We start from the raw sequence: 19,539 nt of genomic DNA, 5'->3' as shown, positions 1-19,539 counted from the left end.
TGCCAGTGGTGGGAGGTTCCAGAGGCAGAAGTGGGTGGGGGCAAGGAATCTGAAATTTAACAGGGCACTAAGCTAGTTTTGATACACTCTATCCTCCATTCCAGCGGTTCTCAACTTGTGGGTCCCCAGATGTTGTTGGACTACAACTCCCATCACCCCTAGCTAGCGAGGTGAGTTCAGGAATGATGGGAATTGTAGTCCAACAACATCTGGGGACCCACAGGTTGAGAACCGGTGCAAGAGTCACTGTAGGAGCTCCAGGCAGAAACACTCACAAGAAGCAGAGCCTGGGGTGGGGCAGCAGCTGTGGCCTGGAGAAACCCCCAAGGGCCAGGTGGAGAGGCTTGGGGGCCACATGTAGCCTCTGGGCCCAAGGCTCCCTACACTTCCTCTACGAATATGTGGAAGGAAGGCAGATGCCCACACCTCAGAAGGAAATTTTCAACCAGCTTTAACAAATACTCAAAAGGGGTGAGTGCCTACAACAAACTGGCTGAATAGTTACCCGGTTACTGTGGTCGCTGACTTTGATGATAGGTTCATTCTTCCTGAGATCCCACACTGTAGCACGGCCACTAGGGCTTGCAGAAGCCAAGATATGCTGGACTTGCCTGTTCCAAGCAATGCAGCTTATGTCTTCAGGAGGCTGTTGGAAACAGAACCCATCATCAGTTTCTCATTCTACGTCACTAAAATATGCAATGTCTGGCAGACCTTTCTTATTATTAAGCTCTTCAAAAACTTGGCAGACCTCCACTGAAAATGACAATAAAAACTGTTTCCCAACCTTGGGTCTCCAGCTGTTTTTGGACTACAACTCCCATCATCCCTAGCTAGCAAGACCAGTGGTCAGGGATGATGGTAGTTGTAGTCCCAAAAACAGTTGGAGAGCCAAGGCTGGGAAACACTAGTTTAACCTATTATTATCCTTAGTTTTCACTTTAAATGAGTTGTACCCAAGGCTCAATTCGCATTTACACACACATCAATCAATAATAATTTTAGCCTATCATTTACTCAATAAAGCAGCCAGCTACCCTAAGTTTCATGGTTAATCTGTTCATCTCTACAATGCCCAAGCACTTTTCAGAAGGATGTATCATCATACAATTACAGTGGTACCTCAGGTTACATACGCTTCAGGTTACATACACTTCAGGTTACAGACTCCACTAACCCAGAAATATTACCTCGGGTTAAGAACTTTGCTTCAGGGTGAGAACAGAAATCGCGCGGCAGCAGTGGGAGGCCCCATTAGCTAAAGTGGCGCTTCAGGTTAAGAACAGTTTCAGGTTAAGAACAGACCTCTGGAACGAATTAAGTACTTAGCCCGAGGTACCACTATACAGATTTCTCAAAAAGCTTTACAGGATTCTAAGATGTTTCCTTCCACCAAAAGGATCTTGTAAATATCCAAATGTAACTGGACATCCAACCTCCATCACTTGACCATTGGCCCCACTAGCAGGGGCTGATGGGAGTTTGAGTTTGAGGATGCCTGGGGGACCACAGACTCCCCATGCCCAATCATAAACAGACTGTAAGATGACAATCACCTCATTCTCTCACCAACCAATCAAATGGTTTTAAGAGCTGGGCAAAATATGTGTCTTGTACCTGAGTCTTGGCTCCTGGAGTCATAGGCGTTGCAAAATTGTTCAAGTCCCATATGTAGATCTCAGACTCATTTGCACCAGAGGCAACTAGGTTTGTCTATAAAACAGAGAACACACACTCAGGTCCATGCAATAAGGACTGAATATCATCTCAAGTGCTGCTATATTAGGCACCATGATTAATGTGCAGAAAGAAAGATCTAACCTGGAAGAGGTTGACATCCAGAGCTCTAACAGGCCCCGTGTGCTTGTCTTTCTGTGCAATCACAACTTCCTCTTCACCTGCCAATATTTTAGCTGGGTCATACAAAATGATGTTTCCGTTTTCGCCGCCGGCAATGAGTACCCCCGAAAGATCCCCATCAGATGCCATCCTGTGAGGACCCCATATCAGTTTGTGATACCTGCAAAAAGATGTAAGAACATGAGAAGAGGTCTGCTGGTTCAGGGCAAAGACCCCTCTAGCCCAGCACTTTGTATTCAGTGCAAAGTAATTCAATACAAAGGTCTTAAGTAACCAAGCCAGACACCTCCAATGACAATGCAAGCAGCCGAGAGAAGCACAGTGTTTTTGCTGTTTTGACATTAAATCGGCCATGAAAGATTCATGGAGTCTGTTCAAAATCGACAGGAGGAGGAGCATAGTCTTTTGCATCTATGGACACCACCGAAGCTACTTTGTCCTGAGAAGCAGCCATTATTAGCTCGGCACAAGTGCTGCTCAAGCAGTAAACAGGTAGAATTATTTCCATTAGCTGAATGTACACTCTGGACAATTGTAGTTCTAGGAGAAGGAAATGCAATAGCAGCAAGGAAGGAATTCAGGGCCACCTTTACAAATAAAGGCCACCATTCAGGGCTTTTCTGCAGGGCCAGGAGCCTTGGCACATCATAGGAACATAGGATCTACAGCCCAGGCATAAGGAAATTTGCCCTCCAGGTCTTGCAGGACTATAACCAAAGGGGGTTTGAATCCAAAAATTGATATGAACCCTGTTGTGACGTCTGTGCTTAGGAGGCCAGGGAGCCAGCCAGAGCAGTACGGTCTACCTACCCCTGACGCAACTGTTCTGTGCCTAAGCATGTTGCTTTTGCCAACGTCTTCTTTCTCCCTCTCACCTCCAGGGACCAGCAAGTACAGGAGACACAGCAAGGACAGTAAGGCCCAGCTCTGTGTAGGGCTTTCTCTCTCTGCTGCAGCATGGAGGATCAGCCATTGCTGAGTTATGCCCAAATGCACAGTGGCATGACAATGAAGCTGTGTGCTTTCTAGTGGGCAAAGGACCTTGGGGCTGGATGTAAGCCACTAACAAACTTGGACAGGCGAGACTGATGGGAACTGCAGTTCAAAGCATTTAGAGGGCACCAGTTTGGCGAGAGTTGGTTTATCATGCCATAAACTATCAGGAGAAAAAACGTCCAGATCTTGAAAGCTGTGCCCCTTTGATTGCTAATACTCACATCCTGAGCTTTTCATTTACATAAGCAGACAGTTTTTAAAGTCTGCACATACCTATGAGTGGATGAGAAAGTAGCACAGGACTTCATATCCAGCGATGGGTCAGTCAGGTCAAGTTCAAATATTTCCAGGGAAGCACTGGTACTGAAGCTTGCATCTAACTGCTGAGCAGATGTACCTGCAGAGACATGTGGAATGCCTTACTACTGATGTACTGTAAACATAACACTTGAGAAGCCCAAAACAACCTTGGCACACTTAAGGGAAGAGATAAAACCAAACACTGTTTTTAAAAACCTATGTTTAAAACACGGAAACACATCCTCATCAGATTTTGAATCTTTTTGCTGTTTGTGACATTACAAAACCTCCCTTTTTATATACCAGTTGTGGAATTTCTCTTGCCCTTAATAATGTTGGGAACTGCCAAGGAAAAGAAAGAATTTTAGTACAGCACTGTATAGTGTGGTTTTGAAGCCCTGCACAAGCCCACTGACTCTATTAAGTCTGCAATCCTGTGCACACTTAACTGGGTTTGAGCCACATCGAGCACAGTTCAATGAACTAAACAGGTTTACATATCTAGGAGTCTGATTCAATAGCTATGAAAGATAACTGGATTTGATATGTACAGAGGCAATGTACCTCTAAATGCCAACTGCTAGGGCTAAACTAGAGACTAAGGCTGTTGCCTTCATGACAAGCTTATGAATGCACAGAGACACCAGCTGCTGTTGAGAAGATGAACACAGATGGATGCTGGTCTCATCCAGCAAAGCAAATCTCAAATTCACATTTAGCGCAAGTTCAAGTTAAGTGTTGCAAGTTATTTGGAGACCTTTGTGTAACCAGTAACTAACAAGTCTAATAGGTAACAACTACAACAACTTTAAAAACCCAGAACAAAAGCCCCAAACAAATACAAGCAAGGGCTTTGATTTACTGGTAAACCTTTTCTTCTTTGGGGTGTGATTTTTATTTTTTTCTGCAGGCTATTCTCACCATCTTTCAGCATTCAGAAGAGCAGTATTTTAATGAGGGCTCAGAAAGCACTCAAAATCCCTAAGTGGCTGGCATCAGAACTAAAGTGCCATGTCTACAGACATCTGAATTAGTATTTCAAATGTAAGCATGCTAGTATCAGATTTCTAAATGACCAGGTGACTGAGATTTTCCTCAACTGGGAGCTTCAACTGAAGCCTAAAAGTTGGCTCTAGAGTGCCCCTATCCATAAAGGGCAGGAGTCCTACCACTTGCAGAGGAGAATTCTGCTTATGGGACCTCTGGATCCAACACATGATATTTTCACATTGCAATGAAATAATAACTCACCAGTAGCCAAGTAGATGGGGTGATGGTGAGATGGACTCCATGCCTGCATGGCAGTACGGTCTATCTCTTTTAGCTTCATCCTGCTGAGAGAGTACAATACACAGACAGCATCACTACATGAGAAGGTGAGAAACTGGACAAAAATGAAGGCTTGACACACTCTGCTCTTAACCCAAAACTGTCCGGAGGAGGCAATATTTAAATCCTTCTGATTGGAAGAATAAAAAATAAAGTCCATGTTTGCGTCAAAGTAGTCTTCAGAATATTCACCAATACAGTGGTACGTGATCTGTTTTGGGGTGCCGTTCGCACCTCGAAAAGTCCGTAAGTAGAGCGCTGCTACAGCACATGCACAATAGATTGTTTCTGCACATGCGTGAAGTGCGCAGATCGCTTCTGTGCATGCACGCAGATCACTTCCGGGTTTGCCGGGTTTGTAACCTGAAAAGCCGCAACGTGAAGCAAACTTAACGCAAGGTATGACTGTGTTAAGAAATCCTAGATGAGTTTAAAACAGTAGACGCACAGTGGTAGCTCCCCGCTTGTGGAATGCTCTTCTTAGGGAGTTCATATTCTGTTCCAACTGCTCTGGCCCGAAGTCAGGTTGGGTCTGGAGTAAGCAAACTGTCTAAGCTGAAGGCTATAATGCAGCTCATAAATAAATAAATAAACACACCTAATCCTCACATGGCACTCTGGTATGAATGATATTTCTTCGCTGTCCTCCTCACAAACAGCTTCATTCAAAACCAGAAATTCTTGCATGGCTCAATACCAACAGGGCATGTGGCTCTGAAGCTCTATATATGAAACTGACAGTGACGTTTTCCTATTTATTTCTGATTAGCAGCGAGCTGCCAAACAAATTGTGGTTGGTTATGGCTTCTTTGAAACAAGTTGAATAGAAACCATGGTTTATAAAGTGAGCTTGTTTTAACAAACCATAGTTAACATTAACCACAGTTTAAGTTTCAGATAGAATGCTAAACTGTGGTTAAGCAAAGGCAGAAGAAAGAGCTTGCAGATTCCTTCTAGTGGCTGTGCCAGGTGACACAATGCAACATCAAATGAGCATTAAAACACTGTTCATAAAGGTTTTTGTTAATGTAACCTGTTCTGTGAACGTAACCCCTGCATAAGTGGGGAGACACCTTTATGAGAAAGGGGATTTTGACTTAAACTTCAGGAAGATCTTTCTGAGAGTTAAGAGCTGTTTGATAGTGGAACCGACTCCCTTGGGACGTTGTGGACTCTCCCTTTGCCGGACATTTTTAAAGAGGTTGGGTAGCCACAAGAGATGGATGCTTTAGTTGAGATTTCTGCACTGAAGTGGGTTGGATTAAGATGACCCTTGTGGTCCCTTTCAACGCTATGATTCTATAGAATGCTGGCATGCACTCATTTCTAAAAAGAAACTGCAATCAAGTTCTGGAATACCGTTATCCAAAATTCCACCTCCAGACCTCCACCTAAGTGCCAGCGAAAAGGACAACGTGGCCCTCACTCCGATGGCCAACTGCCCAGAATTTTGTTCCAACCACAGCTTCCTCTTAAAACGCTTTGACTAAAACCTTAAACTGGAACTGTGTGATCATGCCACAAAAGTTTTAGTTAGAACTAGAAACAAGCTAAAAGAAGAAAGTGTAAAACAGAAAGTACCGCAAAACTTTCAGATAAGCATCTCTCAAGAGTACTTTTGAGGATTATTTGCCAACTGCTCAAACTGATATCATCAATGTTGAGTCTTCCTACTTCTTTTTGCTGTCTCCTAACCAGAAACCCAATAATTCTTATAGGAGCACAGCACTGAAGGAAAGGATTCGTTTTTGAAAAAACTATGTCGTGTGTGAATGTAGTCCCTGCAACAGCCTTTTTCCATAGCAAGAAAACTGAAGTGAATGCACGCCAACTGTGGAATGCTCTAACCACAGAAGCTCATCTAGTACCCATGTTGTGGTCTTCTTGGTACCTGGTGAGCAAACTTTTTATTTTCCCTTGCTTTTCACTACTGGTGCCTTTTCAATACTGTGTACCAACACTGTTCTCTGTGATTGTTTTTTTTAAAACAACACAGACTAATCTCTCGCTCAGTGTTAGATATTCCCTGGGCACAAAGTTGGCGACTGACATCTCCATCGAGCCAATTTAAAAACCTCTGTCTCAGTCCATAGTTAATTCCATTTCCATTTCTACTGTATGAGTTTCTCCTTCTTGCAGAAAGGGACAAGTGAACTGTTGTAAGAGCAAGCTAAAGTCAAGCAATGTAGTTGAGGTCATAGAATTGTAGAACTGTAGCACTGTCTTTTACTGTATATCTATGTTTCTGACATTGCTCTACTTCTGCTGGTTTCAACATCTTACATGTTGTGCGTAATCTATCAAAATCCTGTGCGCTCTTACGCTAAGAAAAGTTGAGGCAATACAATATGTTGCTATGTGTATATTATATGTGTTTTCTGGTACCAATCCTGCAACAGCTAACCAGACCACTTCTTCATTTTAAGTACCGTACAGCTTTTAAAGTCACACTTCCTGAAACGAAGAATTGTCAACAAATCATGCAATAGGAATATAGGTTGAGCTGCACCACTAGGCTATACAGTGAAAATGGAAGCTATACAGTGGTGCCCCGCAAGACGAATGCCTCGCTAAACGAAAAACCCGCAAGACGAAAGGGTTTTCCGATTTTTAGCGGCTTCGCAAGACGAATTTCCCTATGGGCTTGCTTCGCAAAACGAAAGCCCATAGGGAAATCTCCGGGGACAGCGGGGAACCCTCCTCCCACCGCAAGCCCCGGGAAGAGAGGAGAAGCTGCGCGCCTTCCCCTCTGTTCCCGGACCTGTCCTGAAGGCGGGAGGTCCGGTGGGAGGTCTGGGAACAGAGGAGAAGGCGCGCAGCTTCTCCTCTCTTCCCGGGGCTTGCGGTGGGAGGAGGGTTTTTCCTCCCCACCGCCAACATTCAGAAGGCTGTTCTGAAGGCTGGCGGTGGGAAGAAAAGCCCTTCTCCCGCCTCCAGCCTTCAGAAGAGTTCCCCGCAGGGCTCCCCAAGCTGCAGGTGTCTGCCCCACCCGAGGGGCGCTCTGCTTAAGAGCGCCCCTCGAGCGGGGCAGCAGGCTGCTATCCGCAGCTTGGAGAGCCCTGTGGGGAAGTCCGGCAGGGCTCCCCAAGCTGCAGATGTCTGCCCAACCCGAGGGGCGCTCTGCTTAAGAGCGCCCCTCGTGCGGGGCAGCAGGCTGCTATCCGCAGCTTGGAGAGCCCTGTGGGGAAGTCAGGGCTCCCCAAGCTGCAGATGTCTGCCCCACCCGAGGGGCGCTCTGCTTAAGAGCGCCCCTCGAGCGGGGCAGCAGGCTGCTATCCGCAGCTTGGAGAGCCCTGTGGGGAAGTCCTGCAGGGCTCCCCAAGCTGCAGATGTCTGCCCCGGGCGAGGGGCGCTCTGCTTCAGAGCGTCCCTCGCACCCGGCAGCAGGCTGCTATTCGCAGCCTAGGCAGCCCTGCAGGAACTCTTCTGAAGGCTGGCGGCGGGAGAAGGGCTTTTCTTCCCACCGCCAGCCTTCAGAAGGCTGTTCTGAAGCCTGGTGGTGGGGAGAAAAGTCCTCCCCCCCCACCAGCCTTCAGAAGAGGTCCGGGGAAAGACTGTCCCCGGACCTGGTCTGAAGGCGGTCTCCCTAGGAACGCATTAATTGATTTTCAATGCATTCCTATGGGAAACCGTGCTTCGCAAGACGAAAAACTCGCAAGAAGAAAAAACTTGCGGAACGAATTAATTTCGTCTTGCGAGGCACCACTGTACTAGGCTATACAGTGAAAATCTGGAGCCAATAAATAAATATCATTTGGAAGCGACCATAGCATCTTAGAATACTGTATTCACTTTTCTTTAATAGTGACTGTTCCTAATTCTACACATGCCCACTTCTTCTTCAACTTGTGCATGGACAGCCAGCATGGTGCCTTTATTTGGGTGTTATATTATGACAGGCCAGGGTTCAAATTTCCATTCAGTCATAAAGCTCACTGGGTGACCAGCCTGACCTACCTCACAGGCTTGTTGTTAGAATAAAGTAGGGAAGCCAAGTCACCATTTTCCCACAACCATGCCCATTACCTTGAGCTCCTTGGAGGAAGGATGGTGTATAATGACAATAAATAAATAACATATTACTTTTGTTCGCTTGGTGCTGGACAAATTGCAAGTCCTCCAAAGAATTCAGAAAAATAATATAGTACTGGAGAGATATTTCCATTACTGAACTTTCAAAGTATCACTGCAGCCCTGTCTCCTGCTAGTCCTAGAGATACATAGGAGTTTACAAGCTTCCACGGTGTCCAGCTACAAAGAAAGCTATTACTTGGCACTGTAACCTTTGATACTAACACAGCACCAAAGGAAGTGCTGCCTCTCATTAAGAGAGATCACCGTATTTTTCACTCTATAAGACGCACCAGACCACAAGACGCACCTAGTTTTTGGAGGAGGAAAACAAGAAAAAAAATATTCTGAATCTCAGAAGCCAGAACAGCAAGAGGGATCGCTGTGCTGTGAAAGCAGCAATCCCTCTTGCTATTCTGGCTTCTGTGATAGCTGCACAGCCTGCATTCGCTCCATAAGACACACACACATTTCCCCTTACTTTTTAAGAGGGAAAAAGTGAATTTTATAGAGCAAAAAATATGGTAATAGGAAAAAGGGACCCAAGGTTACTTAATCCTAACTGCCATCTCTTGAAATCTGTAGTCTTCAAACTTTGCAGACTTGGAACCTGCCTTTAATCCAAACATGCATTTGGGAATCCATTTGTTAATTTTTAATCATCTATTTGTATGGCGGTAACACTGCTGTTGTGACCCAACCTAGCTCAGGCTTGCAACTCAGTACTGGATCCCAATTTACCAGCTGAAGATCACTGATCAGCCACCATTGTTAAGAAGCAGATATTTCCTAAGAAAATACAAGCCTGCATGCAAACCCTCTTGCTACCAACTGCAAATAAAAAATCAATGCCACATACGCAAGATTACACTCTTGTTGTTCCATGGTACTTAATCCAAAACTAACAAGACTCCTAATTTTTGTATTAACATACATTATGGTCTGCCATTCAACAACTTAACACTGAAATGTGTGTATATCTGTGATATTACTAGCAGCCCATATCCAAAAAACTGCAGCTTTGAAAGGTTCAGCCCACCATCTTGATTCAAAATGGTATCCTAGTGTATCCAAACATAGATGAAAACCTGCTGCTTGATCAGGGAACCACAGTGCAAAATTTGATTACAATATCATGAAAGATGTCCAAACACATACAGAAAAACAACTTTCCAAAATTCACTGCAGGTAGCAGTTAACATTTTGCCATTTGATCACTAGCCTTATCTTTGGTGTGCCCTCAAGGGTGGTAGGTACTCTAAATTAAGTGGTCCTGAATAAAAGTGCCACTTTGCGTACAAAACACTAGGTAAGTGCCACTTTGTGTACAAACGGTAGGAAAACTCTTCTGGGTAGAAAATAATCAGTGACACGCTCAAGATCGCTGAGAGATTTTAAACACACTAATCAACTGACTCTACAGCTTCCAGTATGTATTTCAAGACAATCGGAGAATAGGCTAAAACTTAAATCTGAAGGTCTTTGTCATGGTACACTAGCTGTAGAAGAAGGCATTTTATGCAATGTTTCAGGGGTGGCCAACAGGTAGATCGTGATCTACTGGTGTCTGTGGTAGATCTTGGGACCCCTCCCACCCCAGCCCCTTTGATTTCCCTAACTTAGATTTCCCCTAAAAGCTCAAAAAACCTTTGACTTCCCCAAAAAAGCTCAGCGACTTTGGTCAATGCAGTGCGTTGATCACCGCCAGTTTTTTTATAGTGGGAGTAGATCGCAGTCTCTTGGAAGTTGGAAAAGCCTGCAATATTTCAATGCGTGCTTAGCTGTTGAAGCCAGAATCCTAATTTTCAAGTATGGAACTGGGGAAGGGAGCAGCAGCTCCTTCAGGTGTATGAATGCAAAAAAGATTGATGCAGCAGGATGATTTTGCTGAGATGCTATTTCTCCAACCCAAAACTTGTGCATGCCTAGAAACAAGAAAGGGGAAAGGCCTGGAAAGGCTAAACTCGGGTCGATCCCCGAAGGGTTTGGAAAAGCCAATGCTCCCTGGAGGGGGGAGCGAAGGTGCAAGCCCCCCCCCCAAGCCGATGCAACAAAAGGGCCGCAGTGCTAAAAATGCAGGCAGGACGGAATCCCATTATGTATTTGCATCTCCGAAAAAGGGGGGAGGAAGAAGCCTCTTGTTTAAAAGCACCCCGCTTTTTGCAAAAAAATAAAATAAGTAAACGAGGAGGGCGGGCGAAGTGGATCCCTCGCCCCCTTTCTCGGCCACCTCGCAACGCCAAGCTATGGCTGCAATCCTAGGAAAGACGAGTGGCCAGGATGCGGCGCAAACCGAGAGCTGGGCCGAGTTGAAAGGGAAGCCCGGCTGGGACCCGCCACCCGCCGCCGGCCTCCCTTCGGTCTCCCTCTCACCTGCTCGCCGGTCTCCCTCGGCCAGGAAAGTCAAGGCTGGGCCGCGGCCTCCTCCTCCGCCCGCAGGGCCCCAAGCGCCAACCCGCTCGGGCTTCAACGTGGCAGCCGGAGCGCCGCCTCCATGCCGCCGGCTTCCGGGACGAAGTGGCACCCGCCCGCCCGCCGCTGGGGCTGGGCCTGCTCGGGAGAGGGAGGAGGAAGAGGAGGAGAGGGAAGCCGGCCAAGTCGCCACGCCGCCGCCGCCTCTGAGGGGAGAAGTCGCCGCGGTGGACGCGCGCCGGGGGGCGGCTAGGCCGGAGGGGCTCCACGTTTCTGCTCTGGCTTTCGGAAGAAAGATTTGCTTGCGGCAAGCCGAGGGTTTAGATTTATAAATATATATACACACACTCTTTTTTTTTTTTTTTTTTAATAGATATTTATTGAGATTTCACAGAACGGAAACATAAGTAAAACAGACATACAACAAAAACAAATATATCAGAAAAGAAAAAGAACAAGAGCAATAAAAACATTAAAAAGAAAGAAAAATCCAATTTTAAACTTCATAATTCTATAACCCTCTTTCTTGACTTCCTCACATCTCCTTTTTGTGTTCCCCTTTACACAATCGAGTTCAGCAAATCCTTACCCTCTTTCAAACCTCATTTATAATTATATGTTTCAACCTATTATGTCTCCAATTTTTCTTCTATTTCGCATCAATTTTATATACCTTTGACATAATATTACTCTGGTCTTTCCCCCCTTTTCTTTATATATACACACAATGAGAGTGTGTGTGTGTGTGTGTGTGTATATGTATATATATATATATATATTTGCTTTCGTAGATTTTCACGGGTACAGGAATGCAGGTTTTGGTGTCCTCGGGTGTCTTCCCGTGTAAAAGTTGGGGTGTCTAGGCGACGTTTCGACGAGGTCTCACTCGTCATCTTCAGGCTGGTGCTTTCGGCTTCTTGTTACTGGAACAGAGCAGGATCTCAGTGTGGAACTTCCTCTCTGCCCAGAACATTGGAGGCTATACACCACACCCCCTCTACAGTATTTATAGGAACTCAAACACTGAGATCCTGCTCTGTTCCAGTAACAAGAAGCCGAAAGCACCAGCCTGAAGATGACGAGTGAGACCTCGTCGAAACGTCGCCTAGACACCCCAACTTTTACACGGGAAGACACCCGAGGACACCAAAACCTGCATATATATATATATATATATATATATGTGTGTGTGTGTGTGTATATATATATATATATGTATGTGTGTGTGTGTGTATATATATATATATATATCTACGAAAGCATATATATATATATATATATATATATATATATATACACACACACACATATACACATATACACACACACACATATATATATAGTACATACACACACACACACACACACAGAGAGAGAGAGAGAGAGAGAGAGATAAACACCCTCAGAGTATATATATAAATAACACCCTTGGCTCGCCGCAAGCAAATCTTACATATTAAAGTATATATTACATACTTTTATATATAGGGTGAATTTGATTTAAATCAAATCGATTTAAATCACTAGTCAGATCTCTCTCTTTTTTTACAGAAAGACCCATTCTTGCTGGTATAATCTTAATATTTACAACCAAAGGTTTCATTTTTGGAATAATAAATTTTCAGAGTAGTTTTTACAGTTCTATCAAAAGTTACTGATTTGGTTATACTATTAGAAATACATGGAACAGATAAATATGAAATTATTGTGAGGTTTAATAAGTTAACTCTTTATATTTGGGCAACTTTTCTGCCGTACTTTATTGGAAGGAGAAAAATATATCATTTCTTTAATAAAAATTAAAAGGATTTTAGATTTAACTAGAACGATAACATTATAGCATATGTAGTCATGGTTGTTAACTGTTGTTAACTGATGTGGTTAAATGATTTAAAAAAAACCACTCGTAGACTGAGTTTTAGCACACATGAAAAACTTAAAACAAATCCTTATTTCCTGATGAAATAGCCTTTGGACTATAATGTAACTTAAATAGAAAGCTATCTTTAGAAATATTTTTTCTCCAAAAGCATTTTATTTAAAAAAACCAATTTAAACAAACAAACAAAATCATTGATTTTTATCCACCCTGATATACTCTGATAGAAGCCACTCCTAGCAGTGCTCAAGTTATAGCACAGAACAAAACTGCTTTGTAATACTGACCCTGGGGAGCAAAGCCTCCAACATTTCTTCTTTGAAAATAAGAATATCCTATTCTATCATGGCGATGGGATCTCATCATCATCATCATCATATTTATACCCCACCCATCTGACTGGGCAGCTTCCAGCAGCTATAAAAAATGTAATAAAACACAAAACTTTAAAACACTTCCCTCTACAGGGCTGCCTTCAGATAGCTCGGGGGTTACATAACTCCATACCTTCCGACGTTTTTCCTGTGAAAATTAGGGACGTCCTAAAGGAAATTGGGACATTCTGGGATCAGAACCAAAAACCGGGACAACTTCTGTAAATCCGGGACTGTCCCTGGGAAACAGGGGCACTTGGACGGTCTGCGATGCAGCAGCATAGAGAACAAGAATCATTCCCGAAATATAAACGAGCCTCTTAAATACATACTTAAGTACAGTATGTATACAAACTCCATAAGAGGTGTGAGCTCACTTTTGCCTGGTAATCTCATTTATATTCTTTCTAATTTGAGACAAACTCATTTACTCTTATCACAAAGCCTTTCTTTCATGTTTCTGAGTTGAGATCCCTGCTCACAACCCTATGTCATGTAGAACTGTAGAATAGCCAACGCTCTTGAGAGATGTAGATACTGTTCCTGATTTTACATCCAAAAATATTATTTTGATATTATACTATACAGTATATTGTATTATACTATACTATACAGTTGTCATCCTCTCATGCCACACCCTTTGAGAACCATTGCTCTAGGTGATGAGGAGTGTTCATGGGAGTTTTATATAGATGTATATACTGTATATCAAAACCTCTGCACGTGTGCAGAGTGCATTTACTTCCCCACTGCAGCTAGTTTAGAAAAGTGCTGCTGAATGAGGCAAAGGCCTAGCCCAACACTGCTTTCGAAGGTCAGGGAACTCCATAAGCAGACCGTTAAGGCAGCCAGGCACAGCTAAAGACCTTGGACTTTAATGTTTATTTAGAATCACAGTATCTGATATACTAGGCTGACTGGTTTGAACTTCAGTCCATCACTGCAGTGGGTGTGCGTTGGAGTCTGAACTCACTGCACATAATTTACACATTTAAGTTATATTTCAGGAGGCAGCATTTTATGTGGGGTTGGAGGGGAGGAGGCACTCCTCCTCTGACAGATATATACAGTTTGTGTTCAGGTGTGCAGGCCTAATTAACTGTAGACTAGTGTTGTTTTTTGTTTTAAGTTAGTTTGCCACTGATACACTTCCAGATATAGGTGGGTAGCCGTGTTGGTCTGCTGTAGTCAAAACAAAATAAAAAAAATCCTTCCAGTAGCACCTTAAGAGACCAACTAAGTTTGTTATTGGTATGAGCTTTCATGTGCATGCCTCATGTGTGTATCTCAAGAAGTGTGCATGCACACAAAAGCTCATACCAATAACAAACTTAGTTGGTCTCGAAGGTGCTACTGCAAGGAATTTTATTTTGTTGATACAATTTTGACACACTTGTGGCTGAAATCCTATGAATTGCACTGAACTGTTAAAGTTAACTGTTAAGTTGCACTGAACTGTTAAAACATGACTAGCACAGGAGAGTCTCACTCTTACCCTTTTCCCAGGGCTGCATATATAATCTTGAGCAGGAACAGACAAGTGACACTTGCATTTTTCCATTTACATGAAATGTTGCTAGTTCAGAGGATCCCATGCTAGAATAAGACTTCTGAAATAGCTACTCCAGGATTCATATAAAAGCCACAAGATGTTCTCATTTACTAGCAGCTTTGGCATCAATTTTGCTAACCTGATCATGAGTCTAGCATCCCATTTCCCACAGTAACCAAGAACCACCCCACAAACAAAACACAATGCTTACCAACCTGTGAGACTTGCCCTTATCCAATCACTAAATTTACTCAGAATCCATTTTCAGTGGAGAACAAGCAGTCATTTCTCTTCATTACTTACACAGATGTGAGTTTCAAACACCTTGAATTGCAAAGATTAGGCCAACACACGTGTTCAGTTCTCTGCTGAAACATTGTTTCAGCAAGCCTACTCAGTCCCATAATTTAGTTATACAAATATTTGTATGATTGTAACTGTGATTATGGTTTTATGTATATTTGTTTTTCAATATTCATTGTGGATTTTAGCTACCTTAGTATTGATACACAATACTATTTGTGTATCATGTGGAAAGCTCTGTGAACAGGCAGTCTTTAAATCTGCTAAATAACAGACCAAGAAATAAATATTTATAGAAACTAAAAGTACAAAAAAAAATCCAGAATCCACAGCTGGGCAAAGCATTGCATCCTGACGAATTCTGTACTTGTTCTTCCTTTCCCTCTGTCCTTGTGTACCATCATACCACACTTTAACGACATTTTGTTTGATACCACCCAATCGTACATATTATTTCAGATTCTCCCAAGTACTTTGAATACATCATCTAACATATTTGCCAGTTCCACAGCTGGGATATTAGTAAAATTTATTTAATAAAGTTTAGAATGCTAGTTCTGCTTCCTAAGCACAAACTAGAAATCAAGCCACAAGACTTCATTGAAGGTCAAAAGTATTTATTTATGTCCATACAAAAGGAAGATCAGTATACAAAATGTGTCTTGCAGAGATTAGTCAAAAGTTATACTTTTATAATGATTTCCCCTTTTCTTTTTTTCTATTTGGTCCAGATTTTATTCTGTTCATCCCACGCTTTCTAGACATGGGCCTGAGAGCCTCTTCTTTTATTTTTAGAATTTATTTTTGCATTTTCAATTTTACATACAATAAGCAAAAGAAAAATAAACACAATAAAAACATGCTTTTAATTAGTAACCTCTATTTCAAGAGCTCTGGGATGCAGGTGGCGCTGTGGGTTAAAGCCTCAGCGCCTAGGACTTGCCAACCGAAAGGTCGGCGGTTCGAATCCCTGCGGCGGGGTGCGCTCCCGCTGCTCGGTCCCAGCGCCTGCCAACCTAGCAGTTCGAAAGCACCTCCGGGTGCAAGTAGATAAATAGGGACCGCTTACCAGCGGGAAGGTAAACGGCGTTTCCGTGTGCGGCTCTGGCTCGCCAGAGCAGCGATGTCACGCTGGCCACGTGACCCGGAAGTGTCTCCGGACAGCGCTGGCCCCTGGCCTCTTAAGTGAGATGGGCGCACAACCCCAGAGTCTGTCAAGACTGGCCCATACGGGCAGGGGTACCTTTACCTTATTTCAAGAGCTCAGGACTTAATTTTGGACACCCGTTAAAAATGAACTTCCCTCTCTGGCATGCTCAGTGCGGTACACCCCTGTCTTTTAAAAAATACTGGGAGGTGGGAGAATAAATAAAAGAACATTATGCAATTCTACTGCTGAAGCTAAAGCTGCTTATATGGGAAAACTATATGGGAGCTATACATACACTGTTCCAAATACTTAAGACAGCAGGGTACAAACATTATATATCATGCACATATCTAAAAAAACTTTCTGTGTGTGTCAACTATGCACAAAATCTAGAATATTTACTGGAGCTGATTTGCACAATAGTTTCTACCCATCTGAGCAAACCTAACATGGTTCACATGGACACCATGTTTTAATAGGAAAACATAAATACAGAATGATCACAGCAGTACTTTTTTCAGCTACCCAAGACCACAGGATTGTAGAATGACAAACCATGCCCCCCTACAACTCAGATCTACTTGCATGGACAAGAGGTTCGTGAGTATTAGCTCTTAATTTTGCCATTTTCACAAATGCTTTAAATGTTACCTGATTATCCTGGAAGATTCTTTATGCCTAAAAGCAGGAAAATGAATTATAATTAAGTAAATATCAAAAGATAGCTAGAGATATAGAAAATACAATGTTCAAGAATCTGAAATGTTACTTTAAATCCTGTGTCCTCATCTTCAAGAATAGTAATCACAGTAAATCATGATGTGAACAGCAAAAAAAGGTTTAATCACCGGACACCAGGCAAGTACCAGCAGAAATGAAAAGGAAACCTACAATACTGATGTTGAATCTACCTGAAATCAAGTTCAATTTGGGAGCTTTTTTAAAAAAGTAGATTCCACTCATTTTAAGGATACTACTTTGTACTAAAACTTCCATAAATCAACAAGGAAAATGAACATTTTTTATGACACTGGCGAAAACAAGTGCTCAAAATATAAAAGTACAAAACCTATGCCAAATGATGTTCAGAGCAACAGACATACCTCAAGAAGTTTGTCATGAAGTCCCCATCTATGGAAAAAGCAATTCTCCTTTCCCTCTGCAAAACAAAAAAGGACACATAAAACACATATTAAGACTACCTGCAAGTCTTATCAGAAGTGGGGGTGCACCTTCAAGCAACATTACAGAGGTCTCACTGCTGCCTCCACTGTACTGAATAACCAGGAGCACTAATATTCCAGTACTGAGTTCTGTCTTAGGAAGTTATGGCTTCGTGGCTATGAACGTTGCCTAGCAATTTGTGCCAAGTACTGTAATTTCTTCCAGCCAGATGGGCAGGGTATAAAAAATAACTTATAAATGACAAGTTATGATGATTATTCCTAACTTGTCTCCTGTTGCAACAAAGGCAACATTTGAAGGATTGGGGTGGAAGGGAGTTACGAGTTATGACAAGAAAGCAACCACAGTACATACTAGAGAGACTCTCCCTTAACCAGAAGAAATGGACCCACCTCATCACAGTGAAAAGTTCCACTCAAGCCTGAAGGTCTGGAAAAGACTACAGAAAACGGAGTGGGGGTCCCCAGCTTCCCCCAATAAATTGGGAAAATTTGTTTTGGGTACCCCCCCCCGGCAATTTTTCAAGTGCCTCTCACTAGACTCCAAATTAGTGGCAATTAAATACATTTAAATGTATTTAAATTAATATATTTAATTTTAAATTAAATACATTTAAAGGGGGAAGACGAAAAATAACAACAGTAGTCATAATAATCGTCCGCCCACCCCGTTAAATGAACCTAAGTACAAAGCTACTGTAAAACCCCCATATTCTACGCTGAGACCCGCACTCCACCAAGGACGAAACCCGAAAGGAATTGAATTGCCAAAGCACGCGGGTATAGCCAACCTCGCGCCTAGCGCGGCCGTGCTCTCATTGGCTCTTAGCCGTACGCTGCTTTTGATTGGGCCCTGACATCCTCTTCCGCTTTTGGTACGCGGGTGAAGTACGTTGAAGTACGAATGATAGAAAGGAAAAGCAACCAATCGGAAGTACGGAGCCTTAAAGAAGAACTGACCAATGAGAAGAACGGTTATATACACACACGGAGAGGAAGCGCGAGCCAATCAGAAAGGGCTTCAGGCAAGGAAGGGGAGCCAATAAGGAAAACGAAATCCGCGAGGGCGGCGGTTTGAACGGCCTTTCAACGAACGGTGGCGAGCACGTAGAGCTACGAACCATGTAGACTCGCATGCACGTTCCTCCTTGACGCGGGCGGTTTCCGAAACCCACCCGTGCTTTCCGTTCGATAGGGCTCTCACCACAAAGATGCCGAGCTCTAGAGCGACGCCGCTCTGAGCCCAGCGCGAGGGAGCGGGAAAAAAATATTATTACTGTGTATAAGAAGTCTGTGACGTCCAGGAAGGAAGTGTTGTAAACAAAAATTGCCCTTTTCTCTTATGAGGTATCCAAGAGCCCATAGAGAGTCCTTATTTAGGTTCCCTATTGGTAGGAGAAGATAACAGAGGCCAACCAGATAATATTGAGAAGCAAAAGCAGCTAATAAGCCTGATCTTTATTGATCTGTTGCAACAGGGTGCTCCCCTCACCTGCAGGAGAGGAGGAGGAAGCCAGAACAATGGCGCACAAGGTCTTATAAAGAATTTTAAAATTCCCACGCTGTAGATCACGATCATGGGACGCGGGTGGCGCTGTGGGTTAAACCACAGAGCCTTGGGCTTGCCGATCAGAAGGTCGGAGGTTCGAATCCCCGTGACGGGGGGAGCTCCTGTCGCTCAGTCCCTGCTCCTGCCAACCTAGCAGTTCAAAAGCACCTCAAAGTGCAAGTAGATAAATAGGTACCACTCCGGCGGGAAGGTAAACGGGGTTTCCGTGTGCTGCTCTGGTTCGCCAGAAGCGGCTTAGTCATGCTGGCCACATGACCCGGAAGCTGTACGTCGGCTCCCTCCACCAGTAAAGCGAGATGAGCGCCCAGAGTCGGCCATGACTGGACCTAACGGTCAGGGGTCCTTTAGATCACGACCACCCCCAGAAACATCATACATACATCACAGAAGGGGTGTAACCTAAGACCACCCCTCAGATACATCACACCTACATCGCAAAAAAGGCGATCTAAAACAGAAATTTGAATGTTGTTTTTCACCTGTTGTTTATCTCCTGTCTGGCAGGTCACTTGATTGGATTGCTTGGAGAGCCTGGGCAGTCTTCTGTAATGATAAATAC

At 43.5% G+C, this 19,539-nt stretch overlaps 1 protein-coding gene and 2 long non-coding RNA genes across 14 annotated transcripts in view; 1 reads left to right on the top strand and 2 right to left on the bottom strand.

Moving 5' to 3' along the window:
• SEC31A (SEC31 homolog A, COPII coat complex component) overlaps positions 1-16,904 on the bottom strand; it is a 58,357-nt gene extending 41,453 nt beyond the window's left edge. For 10 of the 12 annotated variants that reach the window (XM_081876647.1, XM_081876651.1, XM_081876652.1 and 7 more), the window contains exons 1-6: positions 16,878-16,904; positions 4,408-4,490; positions 3,130-3,253; positions 1,822-2,020; positions 1,618-1,713; positions 506-646 (exon numbers count right to left, since the gene is read on the bottom strand). In XM_081876647.1, coding sequence (XP_081732773.1) covers positions 506-646; positions 1,618-1,713; positions 1,822-2,020; positions 3,130-3,253; positions 4,408-4,486 — 639 coding nt within the window. In that variant the 5' untranslated portion in view covers positions 4,487-4,490; positions 16,878-16,904. Of the gene's footprint in view, positions 1-505; positions 647-1,617; positions 1,714-1,821; positions 2,021-3,129; positions 3,254-4,407; positions 4,491-10,929; positions 11,121-16,877 lie in introns of those variants that run through there. The other 2 variants (XM_081876649.1, XM_081876653.1) reach the window with 2 other exon arrangements.
• The window catches only part of LOC309350483, a 300,644-nt gene that overhangs the window by 130,594 nt on the left and 150,511 nt on the right, over positions 1-19,539 (top strand). The window lies entirely within an intron of this gene.
• On the bottom strand, positions 17,326-18,272 carry LOC309350511. Its single transcript, XR_014160452.1, has 2 exons — positions 17,804-18,272; positions 17,326-17,385 (listed from the first exon to the last, which is right to left on the bottom strand). It is a non-coding gene; the product is annotated as an uncharacterized lncRNA (long non-coding RNA).

The sequence above is a fragment of the Podarcis erhardii genome (genome assembly GCF_964252035.2).
Source record: "Podarcis erhardii genome assembly, chromosome: 9".
Taxonomy (NCBI): Eukaryota; Metazoa; Chordata; class Lepidosauria; order Squamata; family Lacertidae; genus Podarcis; species Podarcis erhardii.
This window is presented reverse-complemented; position numbering and strand designations above follow the sequence as displayed.